Genomic DNA, 18,514 nt, shown 5'->3' with positions numbered 1-18,514 from the left:
TAAATACTTTAATTTTGTAGTAAAAACTGATTGTCATAGTGCCAAGTCAATTGCATGTATATATTGTTAATGAATATTGTAATATGTTGAAAGTGTTTAATATCAGTGTATAATGTTATTTTGTAAGAAATTGAGACCGAGAACTTGTTCGCAGTTCTTACGGTCATGCCTACCTCATCAATAAACGTCAGAGAGAGAACTGCCTTTCCTCGACCCTACGATGATGGGTGTGATCAGTAAAACAGATCACCTGAGAGCCAATTGATGCCCAGCCGGTGCGGCTACAGTAAGAACTCGGCCTACAAGCAAGAAATTGGCTCCATGTGAAACCGTAGCAAGAGTGAGTCACAGGACGAGGGGACGCTGACGTAAGCCTAAAGGTTGACCTCTGTGAGGCCCCGGGGTCAGCTCTACCCTTGACGACAACCACTCCCTTCTACCCACTGTGCCTCGCCACCATTTTGTAGAACCCATGGTCACAGGCAAGAAAATATAATAGTATGTATGTGCACTGAATTGAGTAGCCTAAGTGAAAATTACCCACAATTAGCTAGTATTAAGAGTGGTAATTTAATTGCTCTTTCAGTGTCTCAGTATTGACACAATTAAGTTGTTAGATATGTCTGATACTGAGGAAATTAATGCCGTAGATGGCCTTAGGGAAGGTGAGGGTGAGCAAGTGGACAGGGATCAAACTTGTATTGAAGAAGTTAGTGTCAGGGAGCGAGTGCCAACCGATAAAGGAAGAGAATATCAAGTCAGTGTAACCAAAGGAAGAGCAGAGTCCTGTAAACGTAAATGGAGCAGTGTTACCAGCAAAATTAAGAAAGGATTAAAAATTGTAATTAGCCCCTTTGAATTAGAGCCCATGTCAAGTGAAGTAATAGAGGCATTTCATCAGTATTATGTGGAATAAACAAAACTGATGGAACTAGAGCCAGAAAAGTCAGAGGAGCTAAATGAAGAGCTGGAACACAATCAACGAGCTCACCATGAAATATAGAAAGTATAGAATGTAAAAGAAAGGAGTTAAAGAATGACAGAGGATCAGTTTGTTCTAGCAAACGGTCTAGGCATTCTAGAGTCTCATCTACTTCATCACATTCATCAGCAGCACAGAGAAAGCAAGAAGCAGCAGCAAAGGTAGCCAGACTTAGAAAGGAAATGGAATATCATGATAGTTTAGCAGAGGCAGAAGTTATGTTAGCTAAGACAAAAGCAGAGGCAGAAGCAATGTTCTCAAAGAAAAAGAAAGAAAGAGATTTAGCAGTTGCTAGTGCAGAACTTAATGCTCTTAGCTTAGTTGAAGAAGAAGTAAAAATGCTTCCAGGTAATGATGAAAGTGTAGAGAAGCAAAGTTATCTTCAACAATACATAGAGTCACAAAATGAAATGAAAGCACAAGCAATTGCAAATCAACAAAGTGACAATGCCATGCCTCACAAATATGTTACATTCCATGACCCACAGAAACCTTCTTCTTGCAATAGAGATAATGAATTGATGACAAATGAAGTACATGGACAAATATTTAGTGAACCTCAGGTAATAAATCTCACCCCATTCAAGGTAAAATCTCACCCCATTCAAGTCCATTGGAGGATACAGTGGTAGTCTACAGAACAGTGACACAAGAAGTAGAAATCAATGAAGAAAAGAGGGTTAATTTCTTAGTGGTTCCTACTAAAACCAAAGAGATGATTAATCCTTCTCAAGTGAGAGATATGTTTGAACTTGACTTCAGTGATAGAAAGTCAGCTGACACTCCATTATCATATGAAGATAAAAGGTTTATGAGTAAGATGAAAGAAGGAGTACATCACCTGAAGGATGGCCATTATGAGTTGCCCCTTCCTCTTAAAGATGATAACGTCAAGCTTCCAAACAATAAACTATTAGCAGAGCAGAGACTCAAGAAGTTAAGAGCTAAACTTGAGAAGGATAATCAACACAAAGGTGATTACAAGGTGTTCATGGATGATATGATTACAAAGGGTTATGCAGAGGTTGTACCGACAAAGGATTTAGTTAGGAATGATGGTAAGGTCTGGTACATTCCACATCATGGAGTCTATCATCCAAGAAAGCCAAAGAAGTTGAGAGTTGTCTTTGACTGTAGTGCAAACTACAGGAACCAATCATTAAACAGTCACCTGTTACAAGGCCCAGACCTTACCAACAAACTTATTGGAGTGTTGTGTAGGTTTAGGCAAGAAAGGATTGCACTTGTATGTGATATAGAAGCAATGTACCATCAAGTGAAGGTCAACCCAGAACACATAGACAGGTTAAAATTCCTTTGGTGGGAAAATGGTGACCTTAATAATGAGATAGCTGAATACAGGATGACAGCTCACCTGTTTGGAGCTACTTCATCTCCAAGTGTAGCCAACTTTGCTCTTAAGAAAGCTGCAGATGACTATGGGTGTGGATCTGATGCAGCCAAGTTTGTAAGAAACAACTTTTATGTTGATGATGGTTTGAAGTCAGTAGCTACAATGGATGAAGCTGTCACTCTTATTCAGCAGAGCAAAGAATTATGTTACAAGGGAGGTTTTAACCTTCATAAGTTCTTGTCAAACAACAAAGCTGTATTAGCTGCAATTTCTCCTCATGAGAGAGCAGATGAAATTAAAAGTTTGGATTTTAGTAAGAATGAAGACACACTGCCTATAGAAAGAACTTTGGGAGTTGAATGGTGCATAGAATCTGACATATTTCAATTTAGAATAAAGCTGAAAGACAAGCCACTCACCAGGAGAGGCATTCTGTCAACAGTGAGCTCTATATATGATCCATTAGGTCTAGTGTCACCTCTCATACTGACTGGAAAGCAAATTTTACAAGAATTATGTAAGAATGCAGTTGAAAGGGATAATGAGGTGCCAGATTATGTCAAACCTAAATGGATAAAGTATCTCCTGATCATGATGGCCTAGTAAGAAAGGTTAAGGTCCTGGTTTCAGACTGTAATCTCGACAACCAGGGAAGACACATAAAGGCAAACAGGACCATCATAGAGAGGCCAATACATAGTCTAGTATTGCTGTTAGAAGGTAATGCATAATAATAGACCGGAGCATCCCCGCCAAGGAGCCAGTGTAACAAAACATATTATGTGCTAATCCTAGTTTTAAGGTACATACTAATTTTAATTTAAGGTAAATTGTTACACAATTTAGGGGAGCCATGTTACTGTATGTAAAGCGTATGTACCTCATGTGATTATTCCTCGGCATTTATAAGTGAAATGTTCAATAGTTTTCTATTTGCATGAAAACGTGTAATATGTGTGAGTATCAGTATTTAATGCTATATTAAGCACCGAAGCCGATGCTCACTTGTTGGTAGTGTGGGGTTAACCTGCTAGTCGCCTGCGGGCATCACTCACGGCCAAGTCGCGCTCAGACAAAGACGGGCAGGATGGTGACCGAGGTAAATACTTTAATTTTGTAGTAAAAACTGATTGTCATAGTGCCAAGTCAATTGCATATATTGTTAATGAATATTTTAATATGATGAAAGTGTTTAATATCAGTGTATAATGTTATTTTGTAAGGAATTGAGACCGAGAACTTGTTCGCAGTTCTTACGGTCATGCCTACCTCATCAATAAACGTCAGAGAGAGAACTGCCTTTCCTCGACCCTACAATGATGGGTGTGATCAGTAAAACAGATCACCTGAGAGCCAATTGATGCCCAGCCGGTGCGGCTACAGTAGAAGCAGTGTGTGTAAGTAAGTATGGTGAACACCACACACAGTGTGATGAATGTACATCAGATGGTGAACAACAAACAAGGAATCTGACGTGATGGCAGAAGCAGTGATATCAGTCCTTCAGTGAGTCTTTCAGTGAGTCCTTAAGGGACACTAGTCCTTCAGTGAGTCCTTCAGTAAGTCCTTAACAGACATTAGTCCTTCAGTGAATCCTTAAGGGACACTAGTACTTCAGTGAGTTTTCCAGTTAGTCCTTAAGGGACACTAGTCCTTCAGTGAGTCTCAAGGACACAAGTCCTTCAGTGAGTCCTTCAGTGAGTCCTTAAGTGAGTCCTTAAGGGACACTAGTCCTTCAATGAGTCATTCAGTGAGTCCTTAAGGGATACCAGTCCTTCAGTGAGTCCTTCAGTGAGTCCTTAAAGGACACTAGTCCTTCAGTGCGTCCTTCAGTGAGTCCTTAAGGGGCACTAGTCCTTCAATGAGTCCTTCAATGAGTCCTTAAGGGACATTAGTCCTTCAGTCAGTCCTTCAGTGATATCAGCCTTTCTGGCAGTGTAAAGGAATAGATTAATTAATCTCTATGTTGGGATCTTGTTATTTTGTTTGGGGTTTCGGGATTATGAACATTGTAACTTTTCGTGGCTTGGGGTTTTGTTTCAGGTATCACACCCTGCTTCACCATCTTGCTTCGACTCTGGGCCGAGTCGACGGTGTGGGCGTGCTGCAGTGCTGGAGGAGAACACTCAGGGATTTGAGAGCGCCTTCACCTCTCTCCACCTGCCGTCCTCCAAATGCCTCTTCTTCATCCCCTCTGCTACGCTGGTCATTACTGGCCCCTGAGCCACGTCTGTAACGCACCTATCGACGCACATTGTGAGACTCCTAGCTGTCGGACTGGACTGACGCGGCCTGTCTACCACTGTTGTCAGCCTGCCTCTACGGTTGGCCATTGACGCAGCCTGTCTACCACTGCTGTTAGCTCACTTCTACCGTTGGCCACTGGTGCTGTCTGTCCTCCATCGCCGCCTAATCTACACTGCAGCTGGTATGGTTTCTGCCCTTCTCGCCCCTTCACTGTCATCTCGTGTTTTGCTACAAGACTGGCAGTAACTGAGGAAAGTATGCAGCCACGTCCACTGTGTTACGTATATATATATATATATATATATATATATATATATATATATATATATATATATATATATATATATATATATATATATATATATATATATATATATATATATCCTCCAAAATCTTCCTTTTTTTTTTACTTCTGTCTAGAGAATTCCTGTGTGGTTATAAAGGAGTGAATATTTGGTCAAAATAGGGACCCCCGCTGAGACGACCACCTGCCTCTCCGCGCGTCATTCCCTCACAGGCAGCCCTTCTGTAACACCAGTCCTGCAGACTCAATTACCAACCCCTCAGCTAACACCCCTTTAAAGAAGTATCTACTCCCAGTTCCCAGTCACGATGGATGGAGGGCCGAGTTCACCGCGAAACGAAGAGTCAGTGAATGAGGCTCACCTGGATGACAGTATACTTGAAGTGAAGAAGTATCCACAAACGTCCACACAAATAAGGGAGATGAAAAATATGATACAGCAACAGACGCAAGTAGTCATGGAAGAACGCACCCAAGCAAGTGATGGAGACAATGCAAGAAGAACTGAAAAAATTCCCAAGAGCAATGGAGCGTGGCGCTGCATTGCCAACTGCTGAGGAAGATCAACTGACATCGTTAAACTGCATCTGAACCTCGTCCTTGTGAAGCCATCCAAGAACAGACCCCAGTACGAAACCAGGGGGAGGAAGATTGACTCCATCAGGGGAAAAAGAGAGCACAGAAAGAAAGAGATTTACTTGCCTAGTGCCAGCCGGGAACGCGCTCAGATATGTTACCAGGGGAAGGAAATTCACCCTAATCAGAGAGGCAAAGGGAAGAATGCAGGGAAGAAAATCAACATGACACATGACGCCCCTTTCCTGATACAACAAAAGACGGAATGCAACACCCAACAAGAGAGTGGCCAGTCAGTGGATGTGATACAGAGAGAGGAGGTAGGGTATGACGCCCAACAAGGGGGTGGCCCCGCAGTGGAAGCATTAAAGTGAGAAGACGGAAGACAGTCTGAGGGTGAGGCGTTGGTTCCAGGCATGAAAGAAATGATGGACGCCATGAGATTTGCTTACATGCCACCACCTACATTTAGTGGAGGTTCTTGTGGGGACTATTGGGAATTTCAACAAACCTTCATGGACCACGTGGAGGCAACGAACATCCTGTACAGAACGAAGTTCAACAAAATGCTCTTATTAGCTTACGCTGGATCCATAATGGCGGCATTGCAAGGAAGAATACGAATTAAAGATCCAAAATTGGGATATGAGCAAGCATTCGCCACCTTGGACGAGGAGTACAGAGACAGACATACGTTAGTGAACCAGTCAACAAAGTTTGTCATGGAGCAACTGTAAGTTAGAATGATATACAAGGCCTGAAAGACCTAGTACACGATTTTGTAAATTGTGTAACGAACTTACGAGACCTGGGATACGTAAGGGAAACAGACACACAAGGGTCGGTGAAATTGATAGCTGAGCGGTTTAGAGGAAGATTGCAAGAATGTTACGAAACTAGCCTCTTTGAATATCGGAAAAGCCATGATGGTGAGTTCCCATGCATCAAGTGGCTTCAAGTATTTCTCGGAGAAACGTTAGATCGAGCAAAATGGGCATGACTGGCTAGGACCCAACAACATCCGAGCATATGACAAAGTAGATCTGTAGGAGCTTCCCCACCTTCATGGAAGAGACCAGTGGGGCTGGTGACGTCAGAGGAGAAAAATCATGGTAGATGAGATCAACTATGTACGGTGTGCCAGGGAAGTCACTCTCTCCAGAGTTGCCCTGTTTTCAGTGACATGTCTGTACAGGCTAGAACACTACTAGTGAAAAATGAGAAACGATGTTACACATGTCTGGGTAAAGGACACCAGATGGCAGAATGCAGATGCCACAAGCCCTGTGGCATCACTATCACTCGGACCTTCTACATTTCCCTATGAAGAACCCATTGGGCCCCAAGAAGCCAACGGAAGATGAAGCATTACCAAACGCCTCTGGAAATAACGAAAAGGGGTTAAAAGGGGCCAGTGACCAATCAGATTATCGCCAAGAGACCAAACCGCATAGCAACAAATGACAAAGAAGCAGTGTCAGCCCAACCATCACACGGTCAAATAGCAGAGGAGTGAAGGAAGAAGGGGAAGCAAGAGACAAATAGACTGTGACGATGATAGCAGAGGGAAACCCACATAGGTGGATGAGAGGAGCTGAGACAAGCCCCACCAGCAATGATCAATGGAGTGGGAACGACAGTTCCGCCTCACAATCAAGCCGCAAGAAAGGCGTCTTACCTATAATGAAGGTTAATGTAAGAAAACCCTCAAGGGGACAGACAGGGTTGATTACTGGGGCCCTCTTAGATTCAGACAGCAACCGATCATATTTTTTTTTTTTTGTTTTTTATGTAGGAAGGACACTGGCCAAGGGCAACAAAAATCCAATAAATAAAAATATGCCCACTGAAATGCCAGTCCCATAAAAGGGTCAAAGCAGTGGTCAAAAGTTTATGAATAAGTGTCTTGAAACCTCCCTCTTGAAGGAATTAAAGTCATAGGAAGGTGGAAATACAGAAGCAGGCAGGAAGTTCCAGAGTTTACCAGAGAAAGGGATGAATGATTGAGAATACTGGTTAACTCTTGCATTAGAGAGGTGGACAGAATAGGGGTGAGAGAAAGAAGAAAGTCTTGTGCAGCGAGGCCGCGGGAGGAGGGGAGGCATGCAGTTAGCAAGATCAGAAGAGCAGTTAGCAAGAAAATAGCGGTAGAAGACAGCTAGATATGCAACATTGCGGCGGTGAGAGAGAGGAAGACAGTCGGTTAGAGGAGAGAAGTTGATGAGACGAAAAGCTTTTGATTCCACCCTGTCTAGAAGAGCAGTATGAGTGAACCCCCCCCAGACATGTGAAGCATACTACATACATGGACGGATAAGGCCCTTGTACAGAGTTAGCAGCTGGGGGGGTGAGAAAAACTGGCGGAGACGTCTCAGAACGTCTAACTTCATAGAAGCTGTTTTAGCTAGAGATGAGATGTGAAGTTTCCAGTTCAGATTATAAGTAAAGGACAGACCGAGGATGTTCAGTGTAGAAGAGGGGGACAGTTGAGTGTCGTTGAAGAAGAGGGGATAGTTGTCTGGAAGGTTGTGTCAAGTTGATGGATGGAGGAATTGAGTTTTTGAGGCATTGAACAATACCAAGTTTGCTCTGCCCCAATCAGAAATTTTAGAAAGATCAGAAGTCAAGCGTTCTGTGGCTTCCCTGCGTGAAATGTTTACCTCCTGAAGGGTTGGACGTCTATGAAAAGACGTGGAAAAGTGCAGGGTGGTATCATCAGCGTAGGCATGGATAGGACAAGAAGTTTGCTTAAGAAGATCATTAATGAATAATAAGAAGAGATTGGGTGACAGGACAGAACCCTAAGAAGAGATTGGGTGACAGGACAGAACCCTGAGGAACTCCACTGTTAATAGATTTAGGTGAAGAACAGTGATCGTCTACCACAGCAGCAATAGAACGGTCAGAAAGGAAACTTGAGATGAAGTTATAAAGAGAAGGATAGAAACTGTAGGAGGGTAGTTCGGAAATCAAAGCTTTGTGCCAGACTCTATCAAAAGCTTTTCATATGTCCAAGGCAAGAGCAAAAGTTTCACCAAAATCTCTAAAAGAGGATGACCAAGACTCAGTAAGGAAAGCCAGAAGATCACCAGTAGAGCGGCCTTGACGGAACCCATACTGGCAATCATATAGAAGGTTGTTAAGTGATAGATGTTTAAGAATCTTCCGTTTGAGGATAGATTAAAAAACTTTAGATAGGCAGGAAATTAAAGCAATAGGACGGTAGCTTGAGGGATTAGAAAGGTCACCCTTTTTAGGAACAGGTTGAATGTAGGCAAACTTCCAGCAAGAAGGAAAGGTAGATGTTGACAGACAGAGCTGAAAGAGTTTAACTAGGCAAGGTGCAAGCACGGAGGCACAGTTTCGGAGAACATTAGGAGGGAGCTTGTTCATCAGGTCCATAAGCCTTCCGAGGGTTTAGGCCAGCGAGGGCATGGAAAATATCATTGCGAAGAATTTTAATAGATGGCATGAAGTAGTCAGAGGGTGGAGGAGAGGGAGGAACAAGCCCAGAATCGTCCAAGGTAGAGTTTTTAGCAAAGGGTTGAGCGAAGAGTTCAGCTTAGAAATAGATGTGATAGCAGTGGTGCCATCTGGTTGAAAGAGAGGAGGGAAAGAAGAAGAAGCAAAGTTATTGGAGATATTTTTGGCTAGATGCCAGAAGTCACGAGGGGAGTTAGATCTTGAAAGGTTTTGACATTTTCTGTTAATGAAGGAGTTTTTGGCTAGTTGGAGAACAGACTTGGCATGGTTCCAGGCAGAAATATAAAGTGCATGAGATTCTGGTGATGGAAGGCTTAAGTACCTTTTGTGGGCCACCTCTCTATCATGTATAGCACGAGAACAAGCTGTGTTAAACCAGGGTTTAGAAGATTTAGGACGAGAAAAAGAGTGAAGAATGTATGCCTCCATGCCAGACACTATCACCTCTGTCATGCGCTCAGCACACAAAGACGGGTCTCTGACACGGAAGCAGTAGTCATTCCAAGGAAAATCAGCAAAATACCTCCTCAATTCCTCCCAACTAGCAGAGGCAAAACGCCTGAGGCACCTTCGGTTAGGGGGGATCCTGAGGAGGGATTGGAGCGATAGGACAAGATAAAGATATGAGATTGTGATTGGAGGAGCCCAACAGAGAAGAAAGGGTGGCAGCATTAGCAGAAGGATTAGAGGTCAGGAAAAGGTCAAGAATGTTGGGTGTATCTCCAAGACGGTCAGGAATACGTGTAGGGTGTTGCACCAATTGCTCTAGGTCGTGGAGGATAGCAAAGTTGTAGGCTAGTTCACCAGGATGGTCAGTGAAGGGAGAGGAAAGCCAAAGCTGGTGGTGAACATTGAAGTCTCCAAGAATGGAGATCTCTACAAAAAGGAAGAGGGTCAGAATGTGCTCCACTTTGGAAGGTAAGTAGTCAAAGAATTTCTTATAGTCAGAGGAGTTAGGTGAGAGGTATACAGCACAGATAAATTTAGTATGAGAGTTACCCTGTAGTCGTAGCCAGATGGTGGAAAACTCGGAAGATTCAAGAGCGTGGGCACAGGAGCAGGTTAAGTCATTGCGCACATAAACGCAGCATCCAGCTTTGGATCGAAAATGAGGATAGAGAAAGTAGGAGGGAACAGAAAAGTGGCTACTGTCATTTGCCTCAGATACCTGAGTTTGTGAGGAAAAGATGAGGTTTAGAAGAGGAGAGGTGGTGTTCTACAGATTGAAAATTAGATCTTAGACCGCGAATGTTGCAGAAGTTAATGAAGAAAAAGTTGAGGGGGGTGTCAAGACACTTAGGGTCGTCGACAGGAAGGCAGTCCGACCTGGGGACATTTATGGTCCCCTCCCCAGATGGGGACTCTGAGGCTGGTGTAGGAGTCGCCATGATGATTTTAAAATTTTTGAGTGAAGGGTGTGTGTGTTATTAGGTGCTTGTAGTTTTGTGTGGAGGAAGAGAGTTGTCTTTAGAGGGCAGGCTATGACTGCCCCCTTGTGTTGTGACACACAAAGGGAAACGTTCAGTGAGGTCACAGCTGGGTTTAATGATAAGTTCACAGCACCCCCAGAACAGTGCTTTAGACCTCACTGGGAGTAATTATCGTTTCGGCAGGTGTCTACTGCCTTCTAATGTTTATGCCTTCATAAACAAGCTGAAGCTATGGATGTCCGAGATCTCTAAAGGGCTCTTATAACACTTATCTGCTACAAAAAAGACTCAACACAGAAAAAAGTTGAAGTGCAATGTTCATACATACACAAATCAGCTCAACATCATTTTCGATGAGTTCAAGAAAAGATTTGCACACTTCAGTAATGTTCTGCCAGCAGCCATATTTATATCAAACCCATTTTGCAACAGTGATGTTAGCGACACTGCATCTCAACTTGGATTGCTTTTCAACCTGAAAGTCTCTGATCTGGAGATTAAAGTTATTACGTTGCAAAGTAACTTAAAAACCGAGAAGCAAAGCAAATCACCCAGAATTCTGGACATTAGTCTACTTCTGAAGGAAAATTATCGGAGACTATGTTTGTGCTTTGAGTCAACATACATATGTGAATCGGGATTTTCAACAATGAAATTTTTTAAATCCAGGTATAGGTCACGTGTAACTGACAGTCGCCTAATTGACAACATGAGAATGGCAGTTACAAATTACACCTCCGAGATATCCAAGTTAACAGAAGGAATGCAGAGCCAGTCTTCTTACAAAATTTTTGAAAGGTAAGAAGAAATTTCTCTCTCTCTCTCTCTCTCTCTCTCTCTCTCTCTCTCTCTCTCTCTCTCTCTCTCTCTCTCTCTCTCTCTCTCTCTCTCTCTCTCTCTCTCTTCAAGAATGGAGATCTCTGGAAAACGGAAGAGTCAGAATGTGCTCCATCTTGGAAATTAAGTAGTCAAAGAATTTCTTATAGTTAGAGGAGTTAGGTGAAAGTTATACAGCACAGATAAATTTAGTTCGAGAGTGGCTCTGCAGTCGTAGCCAGATGGTGGAAAACTCGGAAGATTCAAGAGCGTGGGCACGAGGGCAGGTTAAGTCGTTGCGCACATAGACGCAGCATCAAACCTTAAATTTAAAATGAGGATAGAGAAAGTAGGAGTGAACAGAAAAGGGGCTAATGTCAGTTGTCTCAGACACCTGTGTTTCCGTGAGGAAAAGAAGATAAGTTTTAGTAGAGAAGAGGTGGTGTTCTACAGATTGAAAATTAGATCCAAAACAGCAAATGTTGATGAAGAGAAAGATGAAGAATGTTGACGAAGTTAATGAAGAAAAAGTTGAGGGAGGTGTCAAGATCGTTAGGATCAATACCAGAAGAGCAGTCTGACCTGGAGAAGTTTATGGTCCCTTGCCCAGATGGAGACTCCGAGGTTGATGTAGGAGTCGCCATGATAATTTTTAATTTTGACTGAAAGGTGTGTGTGTAATTAAATGTATGTGGTTTTGTGTGAAGGAAGAAAGTTGTCTTTAGAGGGCAGGCTGTGACTGCCCTCTTCTGTTGTGAGACAAAGGTAAACGTTCATTGAAGTTACAGTTGGGTTTAATGATAAGTTCACAGCACCCTCTGATCTTGTGCTTTAGACCTCACTGGGAGTCTACTGCCTCCTCCTTGTATTAGGATGTGGATGTGGGAGAAGTGCTTAAATATAAGATATAAAGGAAGTATACTGCAAGACATTAGGCATACAAGGAATAGGAATTTCAAGGATATTAGGTTACATTGCAAGGAAGGTGGAAAAAGGTGTAAGGGTATGTGAGAGCTGGCTGAATACATAAGTATTCAGTGGGTATAAGTTATCGAGTATGCGGTAATTTAGGGTAATAAGGCCTTCTATGGTGCTAGTATGGATTCTGCTTATGAGGTAAGTGTGTGTGTGTGTGTGTGTGTGTGTGTGTGTGGAGAGATCTATGTACTGAAGAGATTGGTGGTATTAGGGATTAGGGGTATCACTTTATCACGGAAATTTATTGTAAGATTTTATCGGTAATGAGATAAAAAAAAAAAAAAAACAAGAAAATGGATGAATATGTATGAAATAAAATTTAAAACATTCTCTCTCTCTCTCTCTCTCTCTCTCTCTCTCTCTCTCTCTCTCTCTCTCTCTCTCTCTCTCTCTCTCTCTCTCTCTCTCTCTCTCTCTCTCTCTCTCTCTCTCTCTCAATCTATCTTTCTCACACACACACACACACACACACACACACCGCGTAGTGTAGCGGTTAGTACGCTCGGCTCACAACCAAGAATTCGAATTCCGGGCGCGGCGAGGCAAATGGGCGAACCTCTTAATATGTAGCCCCTGTTCACCTAGCAGCAAGTAGGTACGGGATGTAACTCGAGGGGTTGTGACCTCGCTGTCGCGGTGTGTGGTATGTCAGTGGTCTGTCCTACCCAAAGATCGATCACAATGAGCACTGAGCTCCTTCTGTAGGGGAACGGCTGGCTGGGTGACCAGCAGACGACCATAGGTGAATCACACACACACACACACACACACACACACACACACACACACACACATACATACATTTAGCGTGGCTCCTTGTAGATCACAGAAACCATCAGGATAGATGACAGATAATTTGTTAGACCGCTTAATTAGTTGCCAGCTGTTCACGGGAGCCAACACCTGTCTTGGAAATAGTAGGTGCGTATAAAGGCGCCAGTGTCCTTGTCCGTTCACCTGTAAACATATGAATAAAGTGAACAAATGAATGGATAGGCCTATGTTGATCATTTAGTACATCGAAAAGTAAATAGATCAGATATTTGAGTAGATATATTGATTTACAGGTTTTTGAATGGGTAAGAATAGACTAGTGTCTGATATGGTGGGAAAAGACAGCTGTGTGGTGTGGTGAACTGAATTGAATAGGTTGAGTAAAAGAAGCCATAAGTTGAAAAAGAAAGTATATAAAGAGAAGAAGTACAATTGTAGAACAAAGAGGCGGAAGGTTCTCCAATTTATTAGGTTAAACTATTTACTACCTACGAGTATGTAGTTTATTATTTTATCTTCAAGCGCCGCTTTATGTAAATTATGTTAGTTTTCATTTCAAAATATATTTTTATATACTTAACATTTACTATAGATTATTTTTATCTTGATGGCTAGAAAACTGAGCCAATCGTCTCAAATCCCCTGGCATCTGGTGTAGTTCATTCATATCTCCTTCATTAGTGAGAGGGTGCTGACCCCCACTGATCTAAAGTTGTATGTCTGGCGTTGTTCGCTTCTTGCCCAAGGCGTTAGCCTCACTGACCCAGATAGATGGCATTCTTCGTTATGTGTCCGAGATACTGATTGCACTGACCCAGCACTGACCCATATTTGAGGACCTGAGACCTCTAGCAACGAATTAGGACGATGATTAATTGGATCTGTACTAGTTTTATTGAAAAAACTATCCCACTGATGCGAAGGTTAAACATTTCAATAACTGTATATTTTCATGGCTTCCATGAATATTGCATGAGAAAATCGAGAGAGCCAGAAAAATATGTGAAGGTGATGAAGGACATGTACGATGCCAGTAAAGTGTGCTGCAGGGACAACGGAAAGTTCCAGAGTGAAAATGGGACTGCACCAAGGATCGGCAGTAAAGTGTGCTGCAGGGACAACGGAAAGTTTCAGAGTGAAAATGGGACTGCACCAAGGATCGGCAGTAAAGTGTGCTGCAGGGACAACGGAAAGTTTCGGAGTGAAAATGGGACTGCACCAAGGATCGGCCTTGAGCCTGTTCTTGTTTACAGTTGTGATGAGGCTGACTGATGAAATCAGAAAGGAATCCCCACAAACCATGATGTTTGCAGATGACGTAGTGATTTGTTGCGAGAGTAGGGAAGAAGTGGAAGCAGAGCTGGAGAGATGAAGATATGCACTGGATAGGAAGGGACTGAGAGTGAGCAGGTCCAAGACCGTATTTCAACAGAGATGACCGGTACAGAGAAATGGAGAGTGTGCTTGTGAGTTTTAAAAGAGTGTGCAGGCTGGATGGAATGGCTGAAGAAGGGTGACAGTAGTGATGTGACAAAAAGATTTCTGCAAGAACGAAGGAGGTGTACAAAATGGTAGTGATGCCAGCCAAGCTGTATGCCTATGGAAAATGTAACAATAACAAAGAGACAAAAGGCGATGATGATAGTAAAGAAACTGAAGATACTGCAGTGTGCTCTTTAAGTGACGAGGCGAGACAAAATAAAGAATGAACACATCAGAGGTACAACACACGTACTCGTACGTCGGTTTGGGGACAAGGCAAGAGAGGCGAAACTAAGATGGTTCGGGCATGTCAAAATTCAAATTCAAATTCAAATACATTTATTTTCCACTGGGTAGTGATTATTACATACATTAAGGAACATTAGTGGATATATGTCTACCTCTCAAACAGGCTAACGATGTTAATATATTATAGATAATATGAAGTTTACAATAAAATTTGTAAAATTATAGTAAAATAAATTTCAGTAGAACTTATATAAATGACATTAATACATAAATTCTATAAAAATATAATTATGCAATAAAACAGAATAAAAGAGGTAAAAACATCTTGAATTTACTGTCAATATAACAGATTTCAATTTCCATGTGTGCTGCACCGCTGATCATATAAGCCCTATAATATATGCCTGACCAGTCTGGATTTAAAAGTAGAGAGTGTGCTTGTATAAGATATATTGTCAGGTGAAGAGTTCCATTTCCTCGGACCATTTACACAGAAAGCTTTAGCAATAGTATGTGTTCTTGTTCTGGGAATAATGTCATTTTGTTGTCTTGTTATGCTAAATGTTGTGGATTGTAACGAAAGAGTGTGGAGCCATTCGGGATACATGTTATGCAGTGTCTTGTACATGGCAATATTAACCTCCAGGAAGTGTTTCTGTTTGATTTTTAACCATCCCAACTCTTTGAGGGCAGGGGAGACATGATCTTACTTTTTAAACCACTAACTGCGATTCTGCCAACAAAATTTTGTAGCCTTTGTTTTAACTGAGGTAATGCCTTGCAGCTTGACAGACTGTGTTCTGTTGGATAGATAGCTGTTAAGCCAGAAAGAATCAATATGGAGGCTGGAAGACTTTCTCAGAAGAATGTTATGGCTGACACTGTCAAATGTCCTTGATATATTACATAACGTTAGTAGTGAAATTTTCCTATTGTCCATACTGTCAAATACTGTGTCAATAATCACAGTGAGAACTCATTAGAAAGCTTTGGCCTGAAGCCATGTTGAATTTTCATCTTCTAGGAAGTTTGAAAGTTGGTTATATACATTTTTTTTTCTAAAATCTTTGAGAGTACAGGTAGAAGAGAAATGGGTCTATAGTTATTTACATCGTTAAAATCACCTTTCTTGTACATCCATGTTTCCACGCCTGAGGAAAAACACAAGTAACGATGGAGGTAGTGATTATACGAGTTAAATAAAAAAAAATAAAAAAACAATAAAATATAAAGCGTCTTTGATGAACTTAAGTGAAACTCCGTCCGAGCCCACAGACCCTGCATTATTGAGACTTTATCGTAAATATCACAGTGCTAGCGTCCACTGGTTTCGGTCTGAATTTTACACTCTTGCTAGTACACTCAGTCGTCAAGACCTCCAAGGAAGGTAAGTAAGAGGAGTGACTGTTCCATAAAACCTGCTGCGTTAAATCATGAGTTGTTTTTCCTACATTTGAGAAGTTATTAAATTCTTCTGTCTCTTCAGTAGCATTATCAAATACATGTGCGTCAGAATTACTTTTCTTGTTAGGGACTAATTCTTCGATAAGTTTCCAGATAGCTGCTAAATTGCCTTTAGATTCATTGAATTTACTAATATAATATCCTTTTTTACTTGCAGCTATGCAAGACTTTGCTGCTTTCTTTTCATTATTAAATTGCTGTCTTTCCTCAGCTTACTAAGCGTGTCATTTCATTGTTTCATTGCAAGACGTAAATCATCATTAAGCCAAGGTGTAACAGATCTAGTAACTTCTTTAGTCATTAAAGGCGTGCACTTGTCAAGATAGTTGATAAAAATATTGTTAAAACTATTTACTTGTAGATTAACGTCATCTGTGTTAGATTAAAATTGTACACCTCAGACAAGAGTATATCACAGAATGAGTCCTTGCTGTAACTGCCCAGATATCGAAATGTCTTAATATCTGGCTGTCGCTTTGGCTTACTGATATTTACCTTAACACTGATGAAGTCATGGTCTGCTATAACCTGAGGAACATGATCTGTGTTAGTGATAATAAGGTCAAGCAGTGTGGCAGACGTCCGTGTCACCCTAGTGGGTTCGTCTGTGAGTTGTGTTACTTTATTATTTTTGATAATGTCTCATTGTGTTTTTCTTAGAAAACAAGTCATCATTAAAATCACCTAATATACAAAATTCTTTCTTGCACACATATAATTGTCTAAAAACATTCTGAATGTACTTAAAAGGAGTCACTGGGGCTTTGGAGTGTCTGTATATACATCCGCTATATACATCCGCTGTGTATACATATAATAGCTGGCAACATACGACACTGTACGCTCACCCACAAGTCCTCCACACCTGGTTGTTTAGGATGAGATAGACCTATTACACTGGCTTTCAAGTGGTTATTAACATATATACACACACCTCCTCCACGTCCAGCATCACATTTTCAGTAGTGTAAAATAAGGGATGTTTACATGTTCATTAGGAGTTGCATGATGTAGCCAGGTTTCACTCATATAATACATCAATATTTCTTTCAAGTAAAATAATTTTTATTTCATCAAAATTCGATTGGGCGTTGATATGTTCAATAACAATAAATTCCTTTTTTTAATATGACTTGCATCAACAGAGTCTTTTTCGCCACACCCCTATACACTGTAATTTTTACAAAATCGAGATTTGTGTCCCAGGGCGTGGCTAGGTTCACATCCAAGTTTGTGGTCATATCTGCAAGTTGCCTGCCTATGGTTAAATTCGCCACGGCTATGGCATCCTGTTTTTCTTCGAATGTGTTCATTTAGTTTAGTTGGTGTGAAGAAAAAAAAAAAAAACGCGTGGTGTGTGAAGTGGTTAGATTGTGTCCTATCAGAGTGTGCTTCACTATCTGTAATGGGTAAATGAGTTCTGGATTCGGTGATACGGGACTTCGAAGAGTAGTAACTTGGTGGCCGTTGGGCGTATGTTGACGGTTGCTCAGCCACAAAGGTGTTGTAGTGCCGGGGTGTGGGGTAGTATGCAGTAGTGTGGAAGAACTTGGTGTAAGGGAGTGAGATTGGAGTATGGGAGGGTACTACATTGATAAGTGGTTGTGGGATAACTTTTTGAGTAGTGGTTGTGGAGGGGTTGTGCTGATTCATTACTATAGCTGGCGGAGGGGATGAGGATACTCAGTATGACTACTGGAGGGAGAAATGTGGTGTACATATTAAGGTAAAGGTTGATTATAGTTGCTTATATTGTGTGAGTATTTATGTTCTGAGTGACACTTTTATGTATGGATGTTTGTCTCTTTACTATGTTCCAGTCTGAGCAAAGATTAAATTCATGGCATTGATTATTAATACTCATCAGTAATTCAATTGCTCCTTATCTGTTCAAGGTGCGGAGAGCATTTTTCTTTTCAATATCAAAACACAGATCATCCAGATCCCCCATGCCGAGTTTGAACGTAGGGACTGGATTGATTACTGCCACACCATTTGCTTCACACCATTTCACAAAATGTTTGTTAAAGTCCACTATTTTTGCCTGGATCTCTTCCACCTAGTACTTGTATAACATGGCATATGAAGATCTTCATATATATATATATATATATATATATATATATATATATATATATATATATATATATATATATATATATATATATATATATATATATATATATATATATATATATATATATAATTTTTTTTTCTTTTTTTTTTTTTTTTTCAATTGAAGCGCACTTTTTTTTTTTTTTTTTCAATTGAAGCGCACTAATTAAGAATCCTAAATTATCTAGAATTGCATTAAAAGACACACCATCAAGTAAGTCATACAGTCCACTACACAGTACACAATAAGTGGGAACTCA

At 41.2% G+C, this 18,514-nt stretch overlaps 1 protein-coding gene across 2 annotated transcripts in view; it reads right to left on the bottom strand.

Moving 5' to 3' along the window:
* Window positions 1–18,514, bottom strand: part of LOC135106639 (uncharacterized) — a 168,453-nt gene that overhangs the window by 116,136 nt on the left and 33,803 nt on the right. For both annotated transcript variants that reach the window (XR_010271396.1, XM_064015944.1), the window contains exon 4: window positions 12,972–13,127. Coding sequence is in view for 1 of the 2 variants with exons in the window: in XM_064015944.1 (XP_063872014.1) it covers window positions 12,972–13,127 (156 nt within the window). In the remaining variant the exon portion in view is untranslated. The remainder of the gene's footprint in view (window positions 1–12,971; window positions 13,128–18,514) is intronic.

Source organism: Scylla paramamosain, chromosome 2 (genome assembly GCF_035594125.1).
Source record: "Scylla paramamosain isolate STU-SP2022 chromosome 2, ASM3559412v1, whole genome shotgun sequence".
In the NCBI taxonomy this organism is placed as follows: domain Eukaryota; kingdom Metazoa; phylum Arthropoda; class Malacostraca; order Decapoda; family Portunidae; genus Scylla; species Scylla paramamosain.
This window is presented reverse-complemented; position numbering and strand designations above follow the sequence as displayed.